The sequence below is a fragment of the Muscardinus avellanarius genome (assembly GCF_963383645.1).
Source record: "Muscardinus avellanarius genome assembly, chromosome: 16".
Classification (NCBI taxonomy): domain Eukaryota; kingdom Metazoa; phylum Chordata; class Mammalia; order Rodentia; family Gliridae; genus Muscardinus; species Muscardinus avellanarius.
In genome coordinates, this window is record NC_137802.1 from 2,497,470 (window position 1) to 2,521,848 (window position 24,379).

The 24,379-nt window shown below is 58.7% G+C and overlaps 1 protein-coding gene across 2 annotated transcripts in view; it reads right to left on the minus strand.

Moving 5' to 3' along the window:
- Positions 1 to 16,453, minus strand: part of TCF3 (transcription factor 3) — a gene marked incomplete at both ends in the record, with an annotated part of 31,071 nt that extends 14,618 nt beyond the window's left edge. Inside the window, 5 exons of one of the 2 annotated variants that reach the window (XM_080714190.1) lie at positions 308 to 375; positions 2,614 to 2,698; positions 2,889 to 2,962; positions 12,380 to 12,452; positions 16,327 to 16,453. In XM_080714190.1, the coding sequence (XP_080570316.1) occupies positions 308 to 375; positions 2,614 to 2,698; positions 2,889 to 2,962; positions 12,380 to 12,452; positions 16,327 to 16,398 (372 nt within the window). The remainder of the gene's footprint in view (positions 1 to 307; positions 376 to 2,613; positions 2,699 to 2,888; positions 2,963 to 12,379; positions 12,453 to 16,326) is intronic. The other variant, XM_080714189.1, reaches the window with a different exon arrangement.
- Between the last annotated feature and the right edge of the window lie 7,926 nt (positions 16,454 to 24,379).

Consider the following 24,379-nt stretch of genomic DNA (forward strand, 5'->3'; position numbering starts at 1 on the left):
AGACAGCCCTCAGGCAGCCTGCACCTGTGAAGGATGCAGGCCGCAGGGTCCTGAGGCTGCCCCGGGAGGGCGGGGCATCTAAGCCCCTGCTGAGCGCGCAGGCGGGGGATGCTGGGGCAGGGCCTCCCTCTTGCTCTCGGCCACAGTAGCAGCAGTAGCAGCGTGGCCGCTGCCTGTCCAGCGGTGGGGACACTTGGCACGGGGTGGGGTCGCCAGGCTTAGCCCCACGCGGAGGGCATTGAGCAGAAGCAGCTGAAAACTGGGATGCAGAGGGCAGTGGGGGGCGGGAGCTCCAGGTCTCCCTCACCTGCGTCAAGCCGCCGACACCCGAGTCTCTCCCAAAGGTGGCGTAGGTGCCGCGCTCGCCGGCCTTGCCTGCGGGGAGGAAGGTCGTCACTCACCAGCGCCGGGCACGCATGCACTCAGCAGGCACTCGGCCAGCACACATGGCTGGAAGCTGGGGACACTGGCCTCCTCGCCTTTCACCGGGCGACAGGCTCGGGGAGAAGAGCTTCCGCGAGCCCGACCTCCAGCGCCCGTGTCCCCCGGGCCCCGGCTCCTTCCCTCTAGGCTGAGGCGCCAGCCCCGGGTCTCAGGGCCACCCGTGTCCCTCCAGCCGTGGCACCTTGCCCTCTCGCCAGGTTGGCTCTCCACCGGCACCGAGCCTGAGCAGCCCGAGGGCTCCCCGGCGCGGACCAAAACACAGGTGAGGAGCGGCAGGCAAGGCCGGGACAGGGACAGCAGCGCCCAGCACGGATGCAGGCCCGCCACTGCACGGGCGCCGGGCCCAGCCCCAGCTGCGCCTGGATTACTCAGCGCCGGAGCCATCCAGGTCCCCTGTGGGCTTAAACTGGGTGCTAAACTTGATGGACAGGTGTACCATAAACAGCCTTGCCCTGGGTGGATTATCACACTAGCAAACAAATTTTCACTTTCTTTCTGGTGCTGGGGATGGAACCCAGGCGCAGTCTGCCTCCAAGCTATATCCTCAGCACTACCCCTCGCCTATTTCGAAACAGGGTCTCACTAAGTCGCTGAGGGTCTTGCTAAATTGCTGAGGCTGACCTCAAACCTGTGATCCTCCTGTCTCAGCCTCCCATGTACCAGGATTTGAGATACCATGCCTGGCCAAACTGCTTATCTCAAAAGAATAATTTCACAGTTGACATTTGGCACATGCCTGCAATCCCAGTACTTGACAGATTGAAACAGGAAGATCAGTTTTTGAGGTCAGCCTCAGCAACTCAGACTCTGTTTCAAAATAAAAAAAATAGGAAGGGTTGAGAGAGTAGCTCAGAGGCAGAAAGCTCCAGGGTTCAAACCTCAGTACCAATAAAAACAATCTCAACTACTCTCTTCTTGTGTGGCTTCGCTCTCCCCACCCTTAGTGGTCACCCTGGGGCAGTGGAGACAGGAGAGGCCACACTGGCTGATGCCCCAGGCGCCCCGCAGACCGGTTACACCTGCTGCTGGGGCTGTTGCTCCAGTCCCGGTGAGGACAGAGCCCACCCCACCTCCCGGGGGCGCCCACTCCCAGCTCCCAGCTCTCCTGGGGGAGTGGGGGAGGCCGAGGCGGGTGGCAGGTGCACTGCAGCACTGCTGATAGGATGGCCACGGGAACTGGGAACTGCCTGCATGGTGCTGCCTGCCAGCCCGCCGCCCGGGGCCAGCAGAAGCCGAGGAAGGACTGGGAGAGGGCCACCTGGACCACGCGACGGGCCTCACCTCCTCATCTGGAAAGCTCGCTGTGCCCCTTCACTCTGTGCGATTACATTCCCCCACTCAGCAGGCGGAGACCCCAACCCTGGGCCGGGGCAGAGAGCTCCGGGTGGTGTCTCGCCAGCCAACCCAGGAGGCCAAGGGTCACGCAGTGCAGCAGGGAGCCCCGCCTAAAGCCAGTAACAGCTATCTGATGGTATGGTCCCTCGGCTCAGCCAGCGCCCATGCTCCTCCCCCTCTCTCCAGCCACAAGGGGCCAGGGGCGAGTCCCGGGGGCGGAGGCAGCCCTGCTGAAAACCTGGTTGCTTATGAACCTCGGGTTGGTCACTTTGTTCTTTTTTTTTGCAGGTCTGTGGATGGAACCCAGTGGCATTAAACGTCTGAGCTACACCCCATTTTGAAACAGGGTCTCGCTAAGCTGTGGAGGGCCTAAGTAGCTGAGGCTGTCCGTGAACCGTGATCCTCCAGTCTCAGCCTCTGAATGCTGGGATTACAAGCAGTGCTACCACGCCCAGCTGATTTCCCCTCTGTGGTGCTGGAGAGGGAACCCGGGCGTACACACACACACGCACACGCACGTATGCATGCACACACGCAAGGTAGGAGCCAATCCAATCCCCCGGCCACACCCCAGCCCCACAGGTCACTCCCTGGCGAGCCAGCCGTGGGTTGGCTAATGAGGGTGCGCAGGGCTCCCACACACCACCGGCTACAGAGGTTCTGGGGGAATCCACGGGTGGGGAAACCGAGGCAGGCGAGGGACAGTGCTAGACCAGGGGCAACGGGAGAAATGGCTCTGGCCACTGCAGCCGGGCAGCGGGGCTCGAGCCTGCCTGCTGCTCTGGACACCTTCCAGTCCCACGAGCCGCCGCCCAGGCCCAGCTGCACACTCACCTCCGAGTCCAGGTCCGGGTCCCAGGAACGTGGGTGCAGAGAGGCTGCCATGAGACTCCCCGAAGTGTGCGCCTTCGCTGTAGGTCTGGGAGGGAGGGGTGGTGGAGCTGGCCCCAGGGTGGCAGCACACCATGGTGCCAGGCCCAGGACTGGAGCCCGCACCTCCAGCCCAACTCCTGGGGAGTGGGCAGCTTCCCAGGTCCCTTCCACCCAGCCTCAGTTCCCCCATTTGCCCCCCTCACCCTGGGAGGAGGAGCCTCTGAGGGCTTCCTTACCCGGCTGGGGTCGAAGGAAGAATTATTCTGGTCACTGGTGCCCCAGGAGCCTGAGCTGGGCCGCTCCTCGAGGCCTAAGGGCAGGACGGAGAGTCAGGGTCGCCCTGGGCCTGCAGTCCCCAGCGCGAGAACCTCGCTAGACCTCGTCCCGACCCAGCGCACACCGCCCAGGCCACACTATTCCACACCAGCACCTAGCTGCCCTGGGCTCAGCGCTTCCCCCAGGCAACTCTGGGGCAACTGACCCCCGCCACAGCCCTAGAGGCAGCTGTCTCCTGGTGCCGAGCTTCTCCCCTTCCTTGGGCCTAGCCCTGACCACCTCGGCCTGGGCACCTGCGCAGGTGCAGCACCCCAACTCCTAGAAAGGCTCACTTGGCCCTGAGCAACTGCACAGAACAATGAGCTGATCCCGGGCACCCCAGTGGGCGGCCCAAGACCTTGGCCTGCGGGTGGGGTGGGCCCTTATCTCCCTTAGCACTCGCAGGGCAACGGCTGGGGCGGGGGCAGTCACACGGGCAGCCTGTGGCTCCTTTCTGGGCTGGGGCCACACACACCCCTCATGGGAAGGAGAACAGCCCCGGACCCCGCGCCCCCACTCCTCTGCTTTTTCAACAGGGTTACACGCAGACCCTGCTCTGCAGGACGAGGTGTCCTCATGGGACCCAGCCTGGTGGCCCCACATAACGCCAGGCCGGACACGGAGACGGCAGCCACCTCCATCTGCACCAGAGCCTCTTTCAAACCGCACCCTTCTATTTCAGTGCCTTTGTGCTAATCATTCCCCCTGGAGAACTGGTGTTTAATTGCTGTCTTATTTGCATGATTATGCATATTAATCTCCCAACCTAATGAATATTCATGTCTCGTTTAGATTCCCCCAATCAAACATTTCCAATGTGATTACGGGTGGGGGCTGGGATATTGCCTGGGCCGGTGGGGGGCGGGCGGGGGCTCCCAGGAACCCTAGGAATCCAAGCACTTGTTGCCCGGTTTGGAGCACCGACACCCCAGGATCCTGGCTCAACTTGGGCTCCTGGAGAGGCGGGTGCACCGGGGCCTAGAGCTCCAGCCCCTGCAGAAGCAACCTCGTTCCTGCTCCAGAGCCCGGCCCACGGGCTCCCACCGTGCACCCTGGGTCCAGGAGTCTCAGGTAAGCACACGTGGAGGCGCCTTCCCAGCACCAGTTAGGGAAAGCCCATGCCAGCCCTCAGATCCAGCACCCACAGCTTCCACCCTGAAGGCCTGGCATTGGTGGGGGGCTCTCCTGGGCCCTGGCAGAGGAAATGGGGCCCCACTCCACCCTCCCTGGAAACCCCCCAGCCTGGCCCTGTCTGCTCTTGTTGCAGAACTGATAAAAACAAGGAGGCCCCACCCCTCCCCATGAATACAGTTATTAAATCCCCACTGATTAATTATGCATTTTAATAACCCAATCATGAATATTCATAACACAGGCCTCACTTGAGTACTAATTAAAATGTACTAATAGAATAAGACATTGTCAGGATGTAATTCTTTTATGATTTCCTCTCAATGCTGGAGGTGACGTGGGGAAGGGCAAGCGCTGGGGAGGGACCATGCCCCTCAAGTCTTCCCGGCCAGGCTACCACGAGAAGAGGCCTAGAGTGCACGGGCGGCGGGGGCCTTCAGCTCCAGTTCCCGCCAACTAGAGCAGACCAGGCGGCCCACCTGCCCGGGGAGCTGTGAGAAGCACAGGCAAGAGGCTGCAGCAGGGTCCTGGCCACGCCGGCCCTGGGTGTGCCCTTCAGCAAGGGGCAGGGCTGCGAGAGCCCAAAGCGGCGAGGGGCCGGTGGCCCGGTCCTGCGCTAGACCTGGCCTAAGGCCCCACGCTTCAGGGAGCCCGTCAAACACCGTGGTGTGAAGGGAGATGGCTAGAGCCAGACCAGCAGACTTCAGGACCAGCAGGGCGGCCTGCAGCCCCAAAAGGCAAAGCCCAGGGTAAGACGGGTCAGGGTAGCCAACACTCAAAGCCCAAGCCCGGCACCAGACGGCTGGTGCTGGGCTGGACTCTCCGTGACAGCCCCAGCCTGCTGAGCACCCTCACACCATGGACTCAGCGTGAAACCCAGGAAGCATCCTCTCGCCAGGACCCTGTGACCACCCCACGCGACCTCAGCTCTGGCCGGGGTCAGGGTCCGAATGACACTGCCCAGCATTGGCGCAGCTTCGAGAAGCACGCCCTGGCTCTCCTGCCTCCCTCTCAGCCCTCCATGCCCCTGCGGTGCACAGGGTCTCCACGTCTGATCCTTGCTCGGCCCCAGAGAAGTAGTGGCCTTGCTGGCCCCGTGTCCCCAGCACTGCCTCGCGCAGGCTGGGCCCCACGCACGCGCTTCCGCTTACTTGTATATGACATAAATAACCGTGTCTCCAAAAACCTTCCAGGACAATCAAAATCCTTCCCGTGTCAATCTTACGGCGCGGCCAGTGGGGCCGGAGGAAGGGCTTCCAATGTGAGGTGAGTCCTCAGCAGCACTTTGAGCTGAATCAAGCCCCTTACACAGCGGGGCGGGTGCTCCCCCACTGCGCCAACCCCCAGCTCTTAGTCTTTGATGAAGACAGGGGTCTCACTGCGCTGTCCAGCCTCAAACATGTGACTCCTGCTTCGGCCTCCCGGGGGCGAGGAGCGAACCCAAGGCTTTGCACATGCTAGGTGAACACCGCCACTGAGCTAAAATCCCAAGCCCTTCTTATTCTTATTTTTAATTTGGAAATAGGGTCTCCCTAGAGCTGCTGGGCTGACAGGTGTGTGCCACCACACCCAGACCAGTTTTCCGTAATTTTATTAGTTAAGGTCGAGATGGATGGCTGTGTGTGGCCATTGACTCCTGCTCGGGACAGCGCAGCCCCCAAACAGAGCGCAGAGCGCACTGGCCCTCCAGGCCCCCGGTGCCTCGGCTGAAAACGCCAGAAAAGGCGCGCATGTGCACTGAACACGCAGCTTCCTTGTCCTTACTCCCAATTACAGACACACTATTTACACAACATTTACATTAGATCAGGTATCATAAGTCATCTAAGGATGGTCTAAAGTCTACAAGCACCGGGTGTGGTGGCACACACCTGTCATAGCTCAGTACTTGGGAGGCTCAGACAGGAGGATCACAGGTTCAAGGCCAGCCTCGGCAACTTAATGAGCCCCTCAAGCGACTTAGCAAGACCCTGTTTCAAAGTGAAACATAAAAAATGAAGTCAATCAGTAAGCCAAACATGAGGGAGGGAGGGACCAGGTGAAAGCGGGGAGGGCTCATGAAGGGTGTGTGCACGCGTACCTCTACCACCCTGTACCCCGCTAGGATGTATGACTACGCCGCACCAATAAAAACATCTTTAAAACGGGAAAAAAAACATAAATGCTGAGGGTGTAGCTTGAAGGTAAAATACTCTTGGTTCAATTCCCAGTACCAATAAGTAAATTTAAAAAAAAAGGGGCTGGCGTGTAGTTTAGCCCCTGGGTTCAATTCCTACTACAAAAATAAACAGTGTACAGGAAAACACGTGTAGGTTTTATGCCAACACTGCACCACTGCAGGTGAGGGGCCCGAGGGCCTCTGGATTTAGATATTCCTGGGGGGGGGGGGTCCTGGAACCAATCTCCCATGGATGCCGAGAGATGCTTGTAATAATTATAACCACCACTACCTTGTACCACGACTGCAACTTGAAAAACCAAACGGCCTCGGGAGGCTGAGACAGGAGGATCGCAGGCTCAAGGCCAGCCTCAGCAAACAGACTATCACCAACCTCATGAGAGCCTGTTTCAGAATAAAAATTTAAGCCGGGTGTGGTGGTGCTTGCTTGTAACCCCAGTGCTCGGGAAGCTGAGACAGGAGGATCAAGGTTCCTCAGCTACGTAGTGAAGCCACCTGCAACTTAGTGAGACCTTGCTTCAAAATAAAGAATTAAAAAAAAACAGGGCCGAGGGAGTAGCTCAGAGGTAGAAGACCCCAGGGTACCACACGCTCAAACCAAAACGGCACTTCTTTTAACTACTACTACCAAGCAGAGCTCAGTTTGTTCACCTTGGGAACCAAAGAGGCCCAGTGGTCGCGGCCCTGCGCACGCTCGCCATGCGTGCTGCTCTTGTGGTACTGGGATTTAGCCCGGCAGCCTTCTACCTCCAAGCTGCACACCAGCCTGGTCTATCTTTATATTTTTGGTACTGGGGATTAAGTCCAGGGGTAGTCTATCTCCAAGCTACAACCACAGCCTTATTTTTATTCTTTATTTTGAAACATGGTCTAAGTTGGAGAGGGCCTAAGTAGCTGAGGCTGGCCATGGACCTGCCATCCTCCTGTCTCAGCCTCCCAATACTGGGGTTACAAGTGTACGCAACCATGCCAGGCTGGATACTTTTTTTGGTCCCTAGATTCTGAAATTTTAAGGAGACTTCCAGGGTCAGTGGGGCTCTGGCAGGTGCGTTCTGGGGGATCAGACTGGGGGGAGGATGTTGCCCGCCAACAACCACATGCAAGCCGGACAGGACTGTGGCCGGTTCCCAGGGCCAGAGGCAGGCGGTGGGAGGCTCGGCTTCTTGCTTGGCAGGAGACCTGGCAATCCCAGAAACCCCTGGGGGCCAGGGACATGGGCCCTCGACCTGGCCCTCAGCAAACAGATCTGGGCTGAAGAGCGAGCACCATTACCACGTTCTTGCCCTGTGACACGTGGGGATCTTGAGCCCCGGAGGCTGGGAGGGGCAAACTGGCAGCTGCATCTACAGGAAACCAGGGCTCCTCTCCACCTGAATCGCCAACATGACACTGCCCAGCCCAGGGGACCGGTAGATGGAGGCGGCCTCAAGATCGGGGTCTAACAAGTTCCTAAATAGCTCACAGAGGAAGCCGGGCTCCCCAGCTGCATACCACCCAGGCCTCCCTGCTGAGGTCAGATCGGCGTCACGAGCAGCGAGAGACTGCGGAGCATCAGGACCCAGCCGGTGTCCCAGCACAGCCAACGGGAGCGTCCGCCCCAGAGTGAGAGCTGCCACCCTGGGCTCTCCCCAAGACAGACGCAGGAGAGAAAGGACCGTGCACGGGCGTGGTGGGCACCCAGGATCCTAATCGCAACTAAATGACGCTCATGCAGAGACCCACGTCACCAAGGTTCCCTGGCTGGAAAACATTCCTAAAGAAATGCTGTGACCGGGTGGGCTTTGGGGGCGCAGGAGCACCAGAACCAGAGGGATGGGAGCTGTGCTGGGACCCTCGTGATGGCCGCCCCATCGCACCATGTGGAAACAGGGCTGCAAAGCCGGGCGTGGGGGCACACGCTTGTCATCCCAGCATTCGGGAGGCTGAGACAGGAGGATCACGGTTCAAGGACAGCCTCAGCTACTTAGTGGGGCTCTCCACAACTCAGTGAGACCCTGTTTCGAAATAAAGAATATAAAGTAGGAGCCAGGCGTGCGTGGTGGCACACGTTTGTAATCCCAGCATTCGGGGGGCTGAGACCAGAGGATTGTAGTTCGCAGCCTCAGCTACTTAGGCCCTCTGCAACTTAGTGAGACCCTGTTTCAAAATAAAGAATAAAAAATAGGGCAGGGGGTGTATCTCAGAGGTCGAATGTCCCTGGGTTCCATCCCCAGACCTGCAAAAAAAAAAAAAAAAAAAAAAAAAAGAAAAAGAAAAAGAAAATAGGGCTGGGGAGCCGGGCATGGTGGTGTGCAGGCTGTGATCCCAGCATTCCGGAGGCTGAGACTTAGTGAGGCCCTCAACAACTCAATGAGACCCTGTTTCAAAATAAAGAATGAAAATAGGGCAGGGGGTGTAGCTCAGAGGTAGAAAGCCCCTGGGTTCCACCACCAGTACCACCAAAAATAAAAAATAAAATAAATAAAAATAAATAAAAAATAGGAGTGGGGTTGTAGCTTGGAGGTAGAATGCCCCTGGGTTCAATCCTCAGTACTGATATTAAAAAACACTCATTGCTAGGCGTGGAGGCGCACTCCTGTGAGTGTGCAGGAGGCTGAGGACTCGGGAGCAGGTTCGCAGCCAGCCTCAGTTGCTCAGTGAGGCGCTCTGCAACTTAGGGAGACCCTGTGTCAAAGTAAAAAAGAAAATAGGGCTGTGGTGTAGCTCCGAGGAAGAACACCCCTGGGGTCAATCCCCCGCCCCAGGCAAAGCCCCACATCAGTATCGTGAAAAACACACCCTTACTGGAGCAGGGAGGAGAGCTCTAGCCCTCTGCAGGAGCGAGGCCTTCGACTCCCAAGTGCAGAAGGGAAGGCAAACATAGGAATACACTTTGAGAACAGGAAGACTGAGATCAAAGTGGGCGAGGAGGGCTGCCGACAGATAAATATCGATTCCCAGTGAAGCAGATTCCTTGGAGGGAAAATCCATAAAACAGATAAAGCAGGAGACAGTGGAAGCAAGGACAAAGGAAGGAGAGGAGCGTGCGGCTGCTTGGGGCGGGGCGCAAGCGCGCCCCCCCAGCCATGGGGCCTGCACGGCACGATTTAGAACGCGGCGGCGGGCATGGGCGGACACCTGCACCCCAGTACCCGGGAGGCTGAGACAGGAGGATTGCAAATTCGCAACCAGCCTAGCAATTTTTTTTTGGTGGTACTGGGGTTCCTGGAAGCCCTTCTACCTCCGAGCTACACTCCCAGACCTATTTTTACATTTTTATTTGGAAACAGGGTCTCCCTAAGCCAGCGCACGCAGCTGGCTTCGAATCTGCGCGATCCTCCCGTCTCTGCCTCCCAAGCGCGGGGATTACAAGCGTGCGCCACCACGCCCGGCCAGCCTAGCAATTTAGCAAGGCTTTCAGCAATCTAGGGCGACTGGTTCTAAATAGAAATATGCAATAGGGCTGGGGGTGTTGCTTGGAGGTAGAATGCACCGGGTTCGATCCCTGGTGCCAAAAATAAATAAATGAATATAATTAAATGTGGCTCAAATGGATGACTCCTCTTTCCTCTTCTGTATGTGTGGTCCTGGGGATTAAACCCAGGTGCACTCTGCCACTGGGCTACAACCCACAACCCATGTATTTACTGGTAAGTTGCCGAGGTTGGCTTTGAACCTGTGATCCTATTTCAGCTTCGCAAGTACTGAAATTACAAGTGTGCGTGGCTTCCCATTGTATTTTTCAGACAAGGTCTAGGTTGCCCAGGCTGGCCTGGGACTATCCTCCTGCCTCTGCCTCCAGTCGCCCGGCTACAGGCGTGCGCCCCTGTGCCAAGCTAAGTGTGGTGGGGGGACCCCACAGAGCGGCAGCACTGGGCAGCTGGAAAGAAAACACGTCTCGGCTTCCTCATGGGGACAACTGGGGTGGTAACGCTCCCCCATCAGCCCATGAGCACCGAGCGCCAGATGAGCCGAGGCTGGCCTGACACAGGGCTGAGGCCTTGGTGGTGCCAAGCGCTGCTCTTGTGCAGTTGTTACGGAGCTCACGGGCAGCCACAAGAAAGAAGCGATCTGTGCCGCCAACGACGCGCGCATCGCCAGAGAACCCCGCCGCGTGGGAAACCGCCACTTCCGAAGGGACCCGCTTCTCTAGCCAGGTGGAGAGACCGACTGGTGGCTGCAGGGGTTGGGGTCGGTCAAGATGGGCACGATTACAGTGGTCATTACGACTCTATGCAGAGATAAGACCATGCAAAGCCACACACGTGCACACACACAGAACCCGAGTAACTGAACTGTACCCCTGCCAGCCTCCCGCCCTGGGGGGCCAGGCGTGTGTCACTACAAGACCTTCCCACGCACAGCCCACACCCTCCTGTAACTCCACAATAATTCCAAAGTGTTGGCCAGGCGGGGCATGGTGACACACGCCTATAATCCCAGTACCTGGGAGTATGTGGCCAGCTTCAGCAAATTAGTGAGGTCCTCCACAATGTGTGAGACCTTGTTTCAGGAAAAAACATAAAATAGGGCTGGGGGTATAGGTTGGAGGTAGAACGCCCCTGGGTTCAATCCTCAGTGCCACCACCACCAAAAAAAAAAACAAAGTTGGCCAGAGGAGAAATTCGCCCCACACAGAACCCCCATGGCCCACTGCCCTCTGAGAAGAGAGCTGCCAGCTGTCCATCCACCCTTGTGGCAGGGACTCGAGCTCACGGGGGACAGCAAAAGCCAGCCAGCTCCCATGGCTGGGGTCCCCCACCCCATGGGCTAGACCAGTCCTCTTGTGTCCCTGGACCCCTGGGTCTCCTGTGAACTGGACAGATGCCCCTTGCAGATGAGGTAACCCAGGCTAGCATGGGGTCCACTGCTAGAGCTGCACTGGGTGGGGTCAGCCAGCCGCATGCCCGGGGACCAATGGCACCGCATCCCTGCAGATGAGCACAGCTGGTCGGCCTAGCGGGCCCCGGCTCAGATGTGCAGGAACAGGCAGGGAGGTGTGCGGCGGAACCAGAGGGTGCGAAGCCAATCTGCAGATGTCCGCAGGCTTCTGGCTGACTGGCCAGGCGTCAGGGAGGGGTGCGCCCAAGGAGCAGCGTTTTCAGAGCCTGGCAGCCCCAGAGCAGGATGGCCACCCGGGCTGCCAGCACGGGGCAGGGGACAAGGGTGGACGGCCACCATGTGGGACAGCCCTGGGCCCCAGCCTATCTCACTCCAGGACCCTTGGCTGCTTCTGGGGTGAGGGGGCCGGTGGGGATTCCCACGGCCCGGGAGCACCCAGGTCACCCTGCAGCCACTTCCTCAGGCAGAACAGGAGGCCAGCGAGGGCCAGTGGGGCGGCAGGACTACGGCCTCCTGGGCATGAGCCGCTGTCTGCCCCTCTGGCCAGAGCTTCCTGCCCCAGGGGTGGGGAGCACGCAGCCGGAGGCGCCACAATTCTAAGACCTCCAGGAGAGCAGTCAGGTCCACAGAGAGGGCCTGAAGGTGCGGAAGAGTCGTCAACAGGCAGCTGGACAAGTCCCTCGTGCCCTCCCCGCCGGATGCTCCCACAGCCAAAGTGAGCTTCCCGACCAGTGAGAGGTTTCTGCCCACAACCCTCCTCGGCTCTCTGCCGCCCCAAGGACAACCCAGGGTGACCCCCAGGCTCTGCAGGACCCGCCCCAGGTCCCGCTGCCTCAATGCTCATGGGTCGGCCCCAGCCTGGTCACCCTTAAGTTGCCGAATCCACCCTCAACTTCTGAGGGCTCCCCTGCCCGTCTGTCCTCTGTCCACTGGCCCAGGCCTGCCCGGGGTGCTTCTGGTGTCAGCCCTCAAGTCCCAGGTCCCAGGATGCCCCGCCCCGCTGCTGGGACCACCAGGGGGCAGGTCACCCCGGCACCAGATTCAGTGCAGAGGTGACGTCTACCAGCCCAGGATGGAGGTGGCCGGCAGCCTCCCTCGCGGAGGCTTGTGAGGTAGACAGGAGAAAGGGCCAGCCCTGGGGCGGGCAGGGCACCCTGTCCCCGGCAGGCTGTGAGTGAGGTCAGACTCTCAGGGCGGTCCCGGATTTGCAGGCAGCGCTCCGTGTGATCCCCAGCAGCCCCCCCCCACAAGCCCGCCTCCTCAGGGAAAACCCACTCCTACCTGAACCTCCAAACTGGGCTCCAGCCAGGGAGGCAGGCCGGCCCTTCCCATTGGCCACCGGCAGCGGGAACATCTGAGGGACACAGAGGGACGGCGGTGAGGCGCCGGGCAGCAAACCCAAACCCCACGGTCCCGGGCCGAGCTCGGGGCACCAGGGACGCGGAGGCTCGTGTTCCCTACAGCGGGGCGCACCCGCAGGCCCCTGCTGCTCAGCCAGGCAAGGCTCGCTGTCCGCTGCCAGGCCCCGCCTGCCCTCGGGACACTGGGCACCCCAACAGTGCTGGGGCGCTCAGGGGTCAGCGAGCCTCCGCCTTGGGTTTTACCCCCAGCACCAAAAATAAAAGCCTGCATTTAAGGAGCTTGTACCTGCAGGGTGGGCGACCGGCTGAGGCAGGGGGTACAGAGCGTTCTTTCCACTTCAGCTTAGAAAAGCGAGGCTTTCCTGCCCAACAGGTGGAGGGCTGGGGGTGCGCCTGAGGCAGGACCCCCGCCCCCGCCCCCGTGCAGGACCAAGAGGACAGCAGGGCTGGGAATGGAGCCGGGGAAACAGGCAGAGGCCCAGGCTGGTGCTCCTACTGCCCCCGGTGTGGGCCTGCCTGTCGAGAAGGGAAACTGAGGCTCGGGGTGGCAGAGCAGGGGTGGAGCCCAGGCAAGGCGGACAGGGCGGCTCTCCCAGACACAGCGGGGATGGGGGACCTGCCACTCTGCACCCCTCCCCCACCAGGACCCAGGCGCTAAGTCCCTCAAGACTAAACAGCTTAGCAGCTTTAACCGGAAAGACCCAGCATCAACAAATGCTTTTGGGCAGAAAAAACAAGAACCTCCCTTGCCCACGGACTGAGTTTTAGAGATTCATTCCTTCGGGGACCGACTGGTGAACCCCCAGTCCCCACGGTCTTTCTTGACCAGCAAGGAGGTACCAGCAACGTACCGATGGCCAGGACTGAGGTGCCACCCTCTCCCCATTCTATGCATGGAACCTCTCCCTTTTTTTTTTTGGGGGGGGGTTTGGGGATGGAACCCAAGGGCATTTAACCTCCGAGCTACACCCCCTGCCCTATTTTTATTCTTTATTTTGAAACCGGGTCTCATTAAGTTGCAGAGGGCCTCACTTAAGTAGCTGAGGCTGTCTGCGAACCGCAATCCTCAGGTCTCAGCCTCCAGAATGCTGGCATTACAAGCATGCGCCACCACGCCCGGCTAGAAACCTCTCCTTAAAGAGGGAAGCTGAGCCTCCGGGGAGCCTCTGGGGTCTGCATCCCCGGTTCCTGATCCCCACTGTGGTCAGGGCTCAGCTTTGTTCTGGTATCAAATGGTACCTGTTCTCTGAGGACTACCCCCTCACTGGGGAAACTGAGACCTTCTCTGGGGGATGGTCTGATCTGAGGCCACCGCAAGAAGTGAGAGCAACTCCATTTCTGTCTGCCTGTCCCCCAGGGTGCCAGGCCTCCACAAACAGAGCACTCAGGAGGCACCAGGCCATGTCCTCAGGCTCCAAAGGCCTCGAGATCAGCCCCGAACCACCCCCACCCGGTGAGCCTCAGTTCCCTTGGGGCCAGACAGGAGGTCTCCATGCCCAGGCTGGGGGCTGCTCACAAAAGAGAAAGGCTCAGAAACCTGCTACCCACATAAGGGCGCCACTCACCACCAGCTGGGCACTCAGGCTGAGCACCTCTTACTTTTTTTTTTTTGCAGTACTGGGGATTGAACCCAGGGGCATTCTACCACCACCACCCCCCGCTACACCCCCAATCCTATTATTTATTCTTTGTTTTTGAAACAGGGTCTAAGTAACTGAAGCTGTCTGAGAACCCGGAAATTCCTGTCTCAGCCTCCCAAATGCTGGGATTACACGCGTGTGCCACCATGCCTGCCTCCTTTATTCTTAGTTTGAGGCAGGATCTCACTAAGTTGCGGAGGGTTTAAGTGGCTGAGGCTGGCCGCGAACCTGCAGTCCTCCTGTCTCAGCCTCTCAAGTTCAGATGACAAGCATGTGCCACCACGCCTGGCTTCGCACAGAATTTTAATGGCATGGTTTTTCTCTTGGTATCAACTGATGTGATTGCAGTGCCAGAGACGGAACCCAAGAACTCACACATCCTAGACAAGTGCTCCACCACCGAGACAGCCCTCCAGCCCTCTGTGAGAAAGGCTCTTTCTAGGATGACTCCTGATCCTCCTGCCTTGGCTTCCCCGTGGTGGGGGTGACTCTGAGGGGCTTTCCCTACCCCCAGTGGACTGGGAAGGACAAGGGCTTCCTGTTGGTCTCAACCTCAAATCATTCAAAGAAATAATTGCACACCTGTCCTGAGCCAGGGGCACGGGGCAGCTACAAGGGAGGGACCCGGGCAGCAATGGCGGGAGATGCCTCTCCTCACGCAGACAAGAAGAGCCGAGCATACCCGGGGAGGCCCGAGGCGGGCCCCTCGCCCCCTTGCCTCGGTTTCCCCACCTGGGCAGCGATCTGCTGGTTCTGCGTGGCGAGGGGCCAGGCCTACAGACTGAACCGTGCACTCTCCCACCCCAGCACGGCTCTGTTCCAGCCCAATAGCCTGTGACCTGTCAGTTTGACAAAAAAAAACAAGCGAAGCCCTTCTGGTTACTCAGCCGAGGAGTGAACATAAAACAGGGCTTAAAAATACCAGCATGGCCCTTCCGGAGCCTAGTGCGCCCGCCTGCCCCGGGTGGTGTTTTTCTGCGTGGTGGCTGGTGTGTCGCTTGGGTTTGGGGACTTTTTCCTTAACAGACCTTGGTGTCCTGGGCCTTGGACAGAAGGAAGGTTCAATTCAGACTGAAAGTGCGGTCCTCTAGCTGTTTTGGGCCAAAATGGTGCTTATAGGTATGTGTGTGTTAAGAAACCAGCCACACAGAAATCAGAAAGTAAAAAAAGAAAAAAGTTTTTGAGTTTTTCAAAGAAATGCTCTCTCGCATCCCAAGGTAAACTGAGGGCCCTGGCCTTCAAGATCTGGGCCCACTGGCACTCAAGAAACCTCCAGCTTCTCAGCTTTGCTGTGCCTGAGCCGAGGCCTTTGGGAAGGGCACCTGCTCCGAGCCTCCACATGTGTGGCGGGGAAGTGGGCAGCTCAGGGGTGATCAGAGCACTGGAGAGGGCACGGAGCCTCCCTGCCTCCCAGCAACTCCGCACACCAACTCCTCCAGGCCGGCTGCGCACCGCACCCCTGGCCCCCACCACCGCTGCACGTGGCCGACAGCAACCAGCTGCATTGTGTCCTGTGTGCCCGGCAGGGAGGCGCGCAGACGGACGTCCCAGCGCCAGGTCTGTTCTCTCTCCACTGCTCCGTCCAGCCGGAGCGAGTGGCCCTGATCACACTCACTTTACGTGTCAAGGCCACTGTCCACTCACCCAGCCAGCCTGGGGCCTCAGGACAGAGCGCACGGTGGGTGGGGGCTGCACGGTCCTGCACGGGGGAGCCCTGCGCAGGACCGGGCAGCCTGGGAAGCCCCGCCCCTCTGGGTCTCAGTTTCCCTATCTGCACAGCAGTAGACACCACCCATTCCCTAGCCAAGCAAAGAAATCCTAGCTTTGATGCCGGGCGTGGTGGCGCACGCTTGTAATCCCCGCGCTTGGAAGGCGGAGTAAGGAGGAGCACACAGGTTTGAAGCCAGCCGCACTGGCCTGAGACCCTGTTTCCAAATAAAAATATAAAAAAACAGGTCTGGGAGTGTAGCCGGGAAGTAGAAGGGCTCCCAGGAACCCCAGTACCACCAAAAAAAAAAAAAAAGAGAGAGAGAGAGAAAAAAAAAGATCCTAGCTTTGTACATACTGTTATTGGGGTGTCAGCCTGCCCGCGGGGGGGTTCTCAGAACCCCAGCCCCACCTGGAGACCACTCATACAAACAAGCTGAAGGCCCAGGCTCCCCAGGAGTGCTTTAGGCTGCCCTTGTCCCCCCCCTGAGCCCGCCCGGGAATCCCGGGGGCCGCTCACCATGCTGAAGTCCAGGAGATCGCTGAGCTCCTTGTCGGTGCCCACCGGAGCCATCCTCTGCGGCTGACTCATCCTCCAGCAGCAATGACAGGCTCGGCGACCAGGGCGCCCTCCAGCCTAGAAACAGGCCTGCTCAGGGGAGAAAGAGGAGGGCTTTGAGCAACCATGGCCAAACTCAGGCTCCTCCTGACCCTTGGGGAGGAAGCAGGGAAGCTGAGATGCTGGGGTACTCTGCAGGCCCCTCCCCAAAGGTCAGGGGAGACTGAACAATTGGGGGGAGGGATATAAATTGCACCAACTCCCTAGGCGACCACCAAGGAATCAAGTTGCACGTTTTAAACGGAATGCAGGGCGCCTGGAGACTCTCCTTTCCAACCCCGGGCGGCCCCGCCCCGGGAGGGGGCGGGGAGGCCTAGGCCCCGCCCTGAGAAAAATTCGGTGGGGCCCCCCTCCAACAGCTGTCAGAGCACGCTAGAGCTCCAGTCACCCCCAAATCCGAAGCGAAAGAAATCCGCAAGTCAGAAAGCCACAAAGACTCCCTCTGGGCTTCGGGGCTCAACTGGGAAGGGGGGGGGGTGTGGAATCCTGGCCCAGGGAGACCCGCAAAGTTTCCCTTCACCCCTAACCTCCTCCTCCCTGTCCCGAAAAAAAAAAAAAAAAAAAAAATCGAAAAGCCCAGTCAAATTTTCTTTTCAGAAAAGAAAGAAGAAAAAAAAAAAAAAAAAAAAAAAACTCCGAGGTTGTTTTATTGTCAGGACGCATCCGGGAATTATTTTTAAGAAACTTTGAAAACATCCCTCACCTCCCGTCCCTGGGGGGAGGGGGGTCCTAAGACCAGGGATTCCCCGCGAAGAGGGGGGGGGGGCTCCACCTCGGGGTGGGGATCCACCTGCCAGGCCCCCTCCCACCCCAGGCCAGGGCGCAGCCGAGGCCTCCCACCCTAAGAACTTTTTCCAGGGTTCCCCAGGCAGGGGCGGGGGCGGCCGAGGAGAAACCGCGGCGGCTGGGGGAGGGGAAGGGGCTCCGCGGAGCAGGAGGGAGACCCCAGTGGAGGCGCGGGGGAGCCCCCTCTTTGTCTGCCAACTTCCAGACACCCGGCGAGCGGCGGGCGCCCCCTCCCCCGCCACTTTTTCCTCCGTTTTCGCTCGGCCCCTTGCGGAAAGGCGTGCGAAACTGACTTCTGGTCGAGTTGTCCGAAACCGCACTTCGGAGCGTGGGGCGCTCGAAACCGATTTTCGGGTCGACCGGGGACGGGCTGGAACGGACTTTCCGGCGGGAGGGGGGCCCCACACTCCGCGGGGCGCCCCGAGGGCGGCGGGGGCGCGGGCGGCGGGGCGGGGGGGGCGTCCCGGCGGCGGCCGCGCCCCCGGCCCCCGGCCCCCGCCCGCGTAACGCGGAGCAGATGTTCCCGCGCCGGCGGCGGCCCCGCAGACAAAAGGCCCGGGCGCCGCCGCCGCCGCCGCCGGGCCGGACCCCGCCCGCCGCCGCCCCGGCCGCGCAAAGTTTCCCCGCGCGGGCGGCGGGGCCTCCACGTCGGCGCCCGGCGCGCAAAGTTGGAGAACAATGCGGCCCGCGCCCGCGCCCGCGCAACTTCGCACAAAGCGCCGGGCCCGCGCTTTACCTGCTCGGCGCGGCCCGGGCGCGGGGGGCGGCATGAACGGCCCCCCCGGACAAAGGGGCGTCGCGGCCCGGCCGGCCGAGGGTCGCGCGCGGCCGGCCCCGGCGCTGGGGCGGCGGCGAGCGGCGTCCGCGGTGTGCGCCGCCCGCGTCGGGTCCGGCTCCGCTCCGGCCCGCTACGCCCGCGGCCGCCGCCGCTGCCTCATCTTCCTGCGGCGGGAGACATGTTCCGCCCCCCGCCCCGCGCCGCCCGCGCCGGCCCCGCCCCGCGCCGGCCACGCCCACCCGCGCGAGGCCCCGCCCCGCGCCCCGCCCGGCCGCCGCGCGCCCGGGATCCCTCCGCCGCCCTCGCGCCGCCCCGGCCCCGCGCCTCGGCCTCGCCAGCCCCGTCAAGAGGGCTCTGCGGCCCCGCGGAGCCCGCGGGCTCGGACGGAGCGCGCTCGGTGGGCGCCCACGGGCGAGGAGCCCCGAAGAAGACAGGGACTATTTTCCTCCGCGGAGGCACACGCGAACGTCACGCCTGACGCAAGCGGTAGAGGACGTGAGATTGAAAGATAAGGCAGGTCCGTAGCGACCAATAGGCGGCCGAGACATTCTGGTTGGCGGGGCTTCCAGCCATTCACGGCCAGGTCCCGCCCCGCTCCGGTTCCCGCCCCAAGGCAGAGGCGGGACGCTGGGCCCGGGAGGCCGCCAGAAGCGGTGGGGGTGGGTGTTGAGGTTTTTTTTCTCTGGTTGGCGTGGCCGCCCGCGCGAAGGCGTCGGCTTGGTCGTCTCTGAGTTTCTCGGGGCGAGGGGTGTTGCAAGCTTGAGTCCCGCGCCAGGTCCATTCTACTGGCGGAAAAACCGAGGCCTATTCCAAAGTTGGGGCGTCAGGGAACCCCAAGCGGGACCCGGGCTGAGCCTTGGAGTTTGAATCTGAGACTGGACCAAACCAAGGCCAGCTGGGGCCTTGGGAAACCTCCGTGGTCTGCGCGTTATGGCCAGGCCGGAGGGCTCCTCAGCCAGGCCCTAGGAGAACCGAGGACGATGCGGGAACAGGATCTTGCGAGCCCCCAGCCCCCGAGAGCGCGCCCGTCCCCTGTCCTGGCTTTGCAAAGCGCAGGGGACGCCCCTTCCGTAGATCTGGAGCCCCCAGCCCATCCCCAGTTCAGCCCAGGGCTGAAAAGAAGGAATTAAAACGGGCACAAGAGACCCGAGGATGGCGGTTCTCGGCCAGCCTCAGCTGCTTAGTGAGGCCCTCTGCAACTCAGTGAGACCCTGTTTCCAAATAAAGAATTAAAAATAGGGCAGGGAGTGTGGCTTGGAGGTAGAATGCCCCTGGGTTTCATCCCCAGACCCGCCACCACCCCCAAAAAAAATAGACTAAAAAATAGGGCTGGAGGTGTAGCTCAGAGATATAATGCCCCTGGTTTCCATCTCCAGTACTAAAAAAAAAAAAAAAAAGTGTGTGTATGAAGGGGCACTGGGATTGAACCCAGGAACCTCCAAGTTACACCCTTATCTTTTTTTTTCGGTACTGAGGATGAAACCCAGGGGCGTTCTACCTCCGAGCTACACTCCCAGCCCTATTTTTTATTCTTTATTTGGAAACAGAGTCTCACTGAGTTGCAGAGGGCCTCTAAATAGTTGAGGCTGCCTGCGAACCGCGATCCTCCTGTCTCAGCCCCCTGGGTGCCGGGATTACAAGCGTGCGCCACCATTCCCAGCTTATTCTTTATTTTGAAGCAGGGTCTCACTAAGTTGCAGAGGGCCTGCCTCACTAAGTTCCTGAAGCTGGCTGCGAACTCAGATCCTCCTGTCTCAGCCTCCCAAGTACTGGCCCTCAGCCACTTAGACCCTGTTTCAAAGTAAAAAATAAAATAAGAGCCGGGCGTGGTGGCGCACACTTGTCATCCCAGCATTCACGAGGCTGAGACAGGAGGATCGTGGTTCGCAGCCAGCCTCAACTACTTAGTGAGGCCCTCTGCAGCTCAATGAGACCCAATTTCAAAATAGAGAATAAAAAATAGTGCTGGGGGTATAGCTCTGAGGTAGAATCCCCCTGGGTTCCATCCCCAGAACCGAAAAATAAAATAAGACTGAAGCCAGCATGGTGGCACATGCTAGTAATCCTAGTACTTGAGAGGCTGAAACAGGAGAATCACAGGTCCATGGCCAGCCTTAGCTAGTGTGTGTGTGTGTGTGTGTGTGTGTGTGTGTGTGTGTGTGTTACTGAGGGTTCAACCCAGGAACATTCTATCACCTAGCTATACCCCCAGCCCTATTTTTTATTTTGAAACAGGGTCTCATTAAGTTGCAGAAGGCCTCACTAAGTAGCTGAGGCTGGCTGCGAACCTGGGATCCTCCTGTTTCAGCCTCCCAAGTACTGGAATTACAAGGGTGCGCCACTCAGCCCGGCTAGTCTCAACTACTTAGCGAGGTCCTCTATAACTTAGTGAGACCTTGTTACAAAATAAAAAATAGAGCTGGAGGTATAGCTCAGAGGTAGAATGCCCCGGGGTTCGATCTCCGTATCGCAAAAAAAAAAAAAAAATAGGGCTGAGAGTGTAGCTCAGAAGTAGAATACCCCTGGGTTCAAAATCAAAAACAAAAAACAAGCCGGGCGTGGTCACGCACACTTGTCATCCCAGCATTTGGGAGGCTGAGACGGGAGGATTCAATTCACAGGCAGCTTCAGCTCCTTAGCGAGGCCCTGTGCAACTCACTGAAACCCTGTTTCAAAATAAAGAAGCAAAAATGGGGCTGTGGGCGTAGCTCGGAGGCAGAATGCCCCTGGGTTCCATCCCCAGTAGCACAAAAATAAACAAACGAAACTCAAAAATATAACAGGGCTGAGTGTGTGTTACTCGGGCAGGAGGAGACCCCGGTCTCTGTGAGAATGCCATTCCGTCACCCAGCACCGACCGGGTACCCGGCTTGTGCTGGACACTGGACACTGGGACCCCCCCATTTGTCCCTGCTGTGTCTTTTCCCGTGTTCGTTCTCAGCTTCCCATGCCTGAGCCATAAAATACACTGTAGAGGAGAGCATGGGTTCAAAGCACCCCTCACGCCGGGCCTGCTGGGGGCCGTGCACCCTGGGGCTCACACCTGCTTAGGAGCCTCTCCCAGCTCCCACAAGCCACCCTTGTCTTCCCCGGGAGGCCCGAGTCGGGGCTGAGTCACCCAGCGGGCGGGCCAGCCCGTGGGGGCCCCTGCTGGCCACCACCTCTGCAGGCCCGAGGCCTGGGCGCACCCTGCAGGGCCCTGGCACGGGGACAGGCTGCCAGCACCTGGTGCCAGGGCCCCTCGAGGGCGGCCCCGGGCCTCCCACCCCCACCGGCCTGACTGCAGCCTTTGTTCTCCACCTGCTGCCGACACTGAACCCCGTTCCAGACACACCTACTGTGCGCCAGGCACCCAAGCCTGTCCCTGGTGGGAAAAAAAAGTCGAGGATAAGTTCTGCCTCGGAGGCAGAAGGTTCTGGAAGGCAGACAGGACAGTTGGATGGTTGTTCTCAGAGCCAATGGGATTGGATTTATGACTTTCGGTTCCATTTAGCTCCAGAGTGGGGGTGGGGGGTCCCCTTGACTATTTTTTTTCTGCGGGTTTGGGGATGGAACCCAGGGGCATTTGACCCCCGAGCTACACCCCTGCCCTATTTTTTTTTTTTATTATTCTTTATTTTGAAACAGGGTCTCGCTGAGTTGCAGAGGGCCTCACTAATTAGCTGGGGCTGTCCTCGAACCGCGATCCTCGGTCTCAGCCTCCCTAATGCTGGGATTACGCCCGGCTCCCTTGACTTCTTGAGGGGTGTAAACAGTCCTCCCCACTTTGGCCTCACCGGCTTCAGTGTCCTGTCTAGTCTCCTGGCAGGAGGGAGGAGGCGCTGTGCCCACGCTGGCCGCCCTACCAGCTTTAGTTTGCCATCCCAGAGCTGAGACCGGCAGGGGGAGGGGGCTGCTAAAGAGGGATGGGTGGTGGCTTTGTTCAGACTACCAGGGAAGTCTGGCGGGTGCTACACACCTGTCATCCCAGCATTTGGGAGGCTGAGACAGGAGGGTCCCAGGTTGGAGGCCAGCCTCAGCAAATTAGAAGGCCCTTAGCAATGTACTGAGACCCTGTTTCAAGAATAAAGAGGGAGCCGGACGTGGTGGCACACACTTGTAATCCCAGCATTCAGGAGGCTGAGACAGGAGGATCGCGGTTCATGGACAGCCTCAGCTACTTAGGAAAGCCCTTTGCAACTCAGTGGGACCACATTTCCAAGTAAAGAATAAAAAACTAGTGCTGGGGGTGGCGCTCAGAGGTAGAATGCCCTTGAGTTCAATGCACCATAACAAAATAAATACATAGGGCAGCCGTGCGTGCTGCCGCATGCCTGTCATCCAAGTACTTGGGAGGCTGAGACAGGAGGATCACAGGTTTGAGGACAGCTTCAGCAAGTAATGAGACTCTCATCAACCTAGCCTGACCCCGTGTCAAAATAAAACTAAAAAACAGGGCTAGGGGCGTTGCTCAGAGGTAGAATGCCCCTGGGTTCATCCTCCAGTACCACAAAAAATAAATAAATCAAGCCGGGCGTGGTGGCGCACGCTTGTCATCCCAGCATTCGGGAGGCTGAGACAGGAGGATCGCGGTTCGCGGACAGCCTCAGCTACTTAGCGAGGCCCTCCGCAACTCAGTGAGACCCTGTTTCAAAATGAAGAATAAAAAACAAGTCACCCAGTGCAGTGCGTGGCGCACGCCTGACATCCCAGGACTTGGGAAGCTGAGACGGGAGGATCGCAGGTTTGCGGACAGTCTCAGCAAGAAGCGAGATTCTCATACACCTTGCAACACCCTGCTTCAAAAATTAAAATAGGGCTGGGAGTGTAGCTCGGACGTAGAATGCCCCTGGATTCAATCCCTGGTAGCACATACACAAAAATGTAGAGAATAAAAAAGTAGGGCTGGGGGTGTGGCTCGGAGGTAGTCTTAGAATGCCCCTGGGTTCAATCCCCCTTACCCACACACAAACTAAGCCGGGCGTGGTGGCGCACGCTCGTCATCCCCGCGCTTGGGAGGCGGAGACAGGAGGATCGCACAGGTTCGAAGCCAGCCGCGCTGGCTTAAGAGACCCTGTTTCCAAATAAAAAGGTATAAAAATAGGTCTGGGAGTGTAGCCCGGAGGTAGAAGGGTTTCCAGGAACCCCAGTACCACCAAATAATAATAATAATAATAATAATAATAATAATAATAATAATAATAAATAAAAAGGGCTGGGCGTGTAGCTCAGAGGTAGAATGCCCTTATCACAATATCAAAAAAGAAAAAATGACTCCCTGCGGAGGGGCCCAACCTCAAGATACCCCTCCCCACCCTGACCACCCACCTCGGCTTGAGCTGTGGATTTCTTCATTCTTGTTTGTTTGTTTGTTTTCTGTATTTGGGATGGAACCCAGGGGCATTCTACCTCCGAGCTATTTTTACCCCCAGCCCTATATTTTTTTTCCTATTCTTTATTTTGAAACAGGTTCTTACTAAGCTGCGGAGGGCCTCACTAAGTAGCTGAGGCTGGCCGCGAACCGATACCCTCTGGTCTCAGCCTCCGGAATGCTGGGATGACAAGCCTGCGCTGCCGCGCCCGTCTTGGGATTCATTGTTCACTCTCACTATCTCCAGGGAGGGGTTTTTCCAATCCTGCTGCTCAAGCCTGAGCCTGGGGGCCTCCTAGGATGGACTATGGGGCTGGAACAGTGGTAAAATGGTTAGCACTTGCCTAGCAGGTATGAGGCCCTGGGTTCTATCCCCGGAATCCTGCCCACCCCGTCCAAAAAAAGCCAAAACAGACGAGAGAGAGAAAGATATATATATATATATATATATATAGCCAGGTATGGCGCCTCCTGGTACTTGGGAGGCTGAGACAGGAGGATCACAGGTTCATGGCCAGCCTCAGCTACTTATTTATTTATTTGTTTATTTATTTTGGTGGTACTGGGGGTGGAACCCAGAGGCTTTCTACCTCCAGGCTATACTCCCAGACCTTTTTTATATTTTATTTGGAAACAGGGTCTCACTAAGTTGCTGAGAGCCTCACTAAGTAGCTGAGGCTGGTTTCGAACCTGCGTGATCCTCCTGTCTCAGCCTCCCAAGCGCGGGGATTACAAGCGTGCGCCACCACACCCGGCATAAGCCTCAGCTACTTAGTGAGGCCCTGGGCACCTTAGTGAGACCCTGTTTCCAAATAAAAAATAAAGTTGGGCGTGGTGGCGCACACTTGTCATCCCAGGGCTTGGGAGTCTGAGACAGGAGGATCTAGGGTTCATGGCCAGCCTCAGCTACTTAGTGAGGCCTTCCGCAAGTTAGTGAGACCCTCTTTCAAAATAAAGAATAAAAAATCAGGCTGGGGGTGGAGCTCGAGGTAGAATGCCCCTGGGTTCCATCCCCAGTATGGCAAATAAATAAATAAATA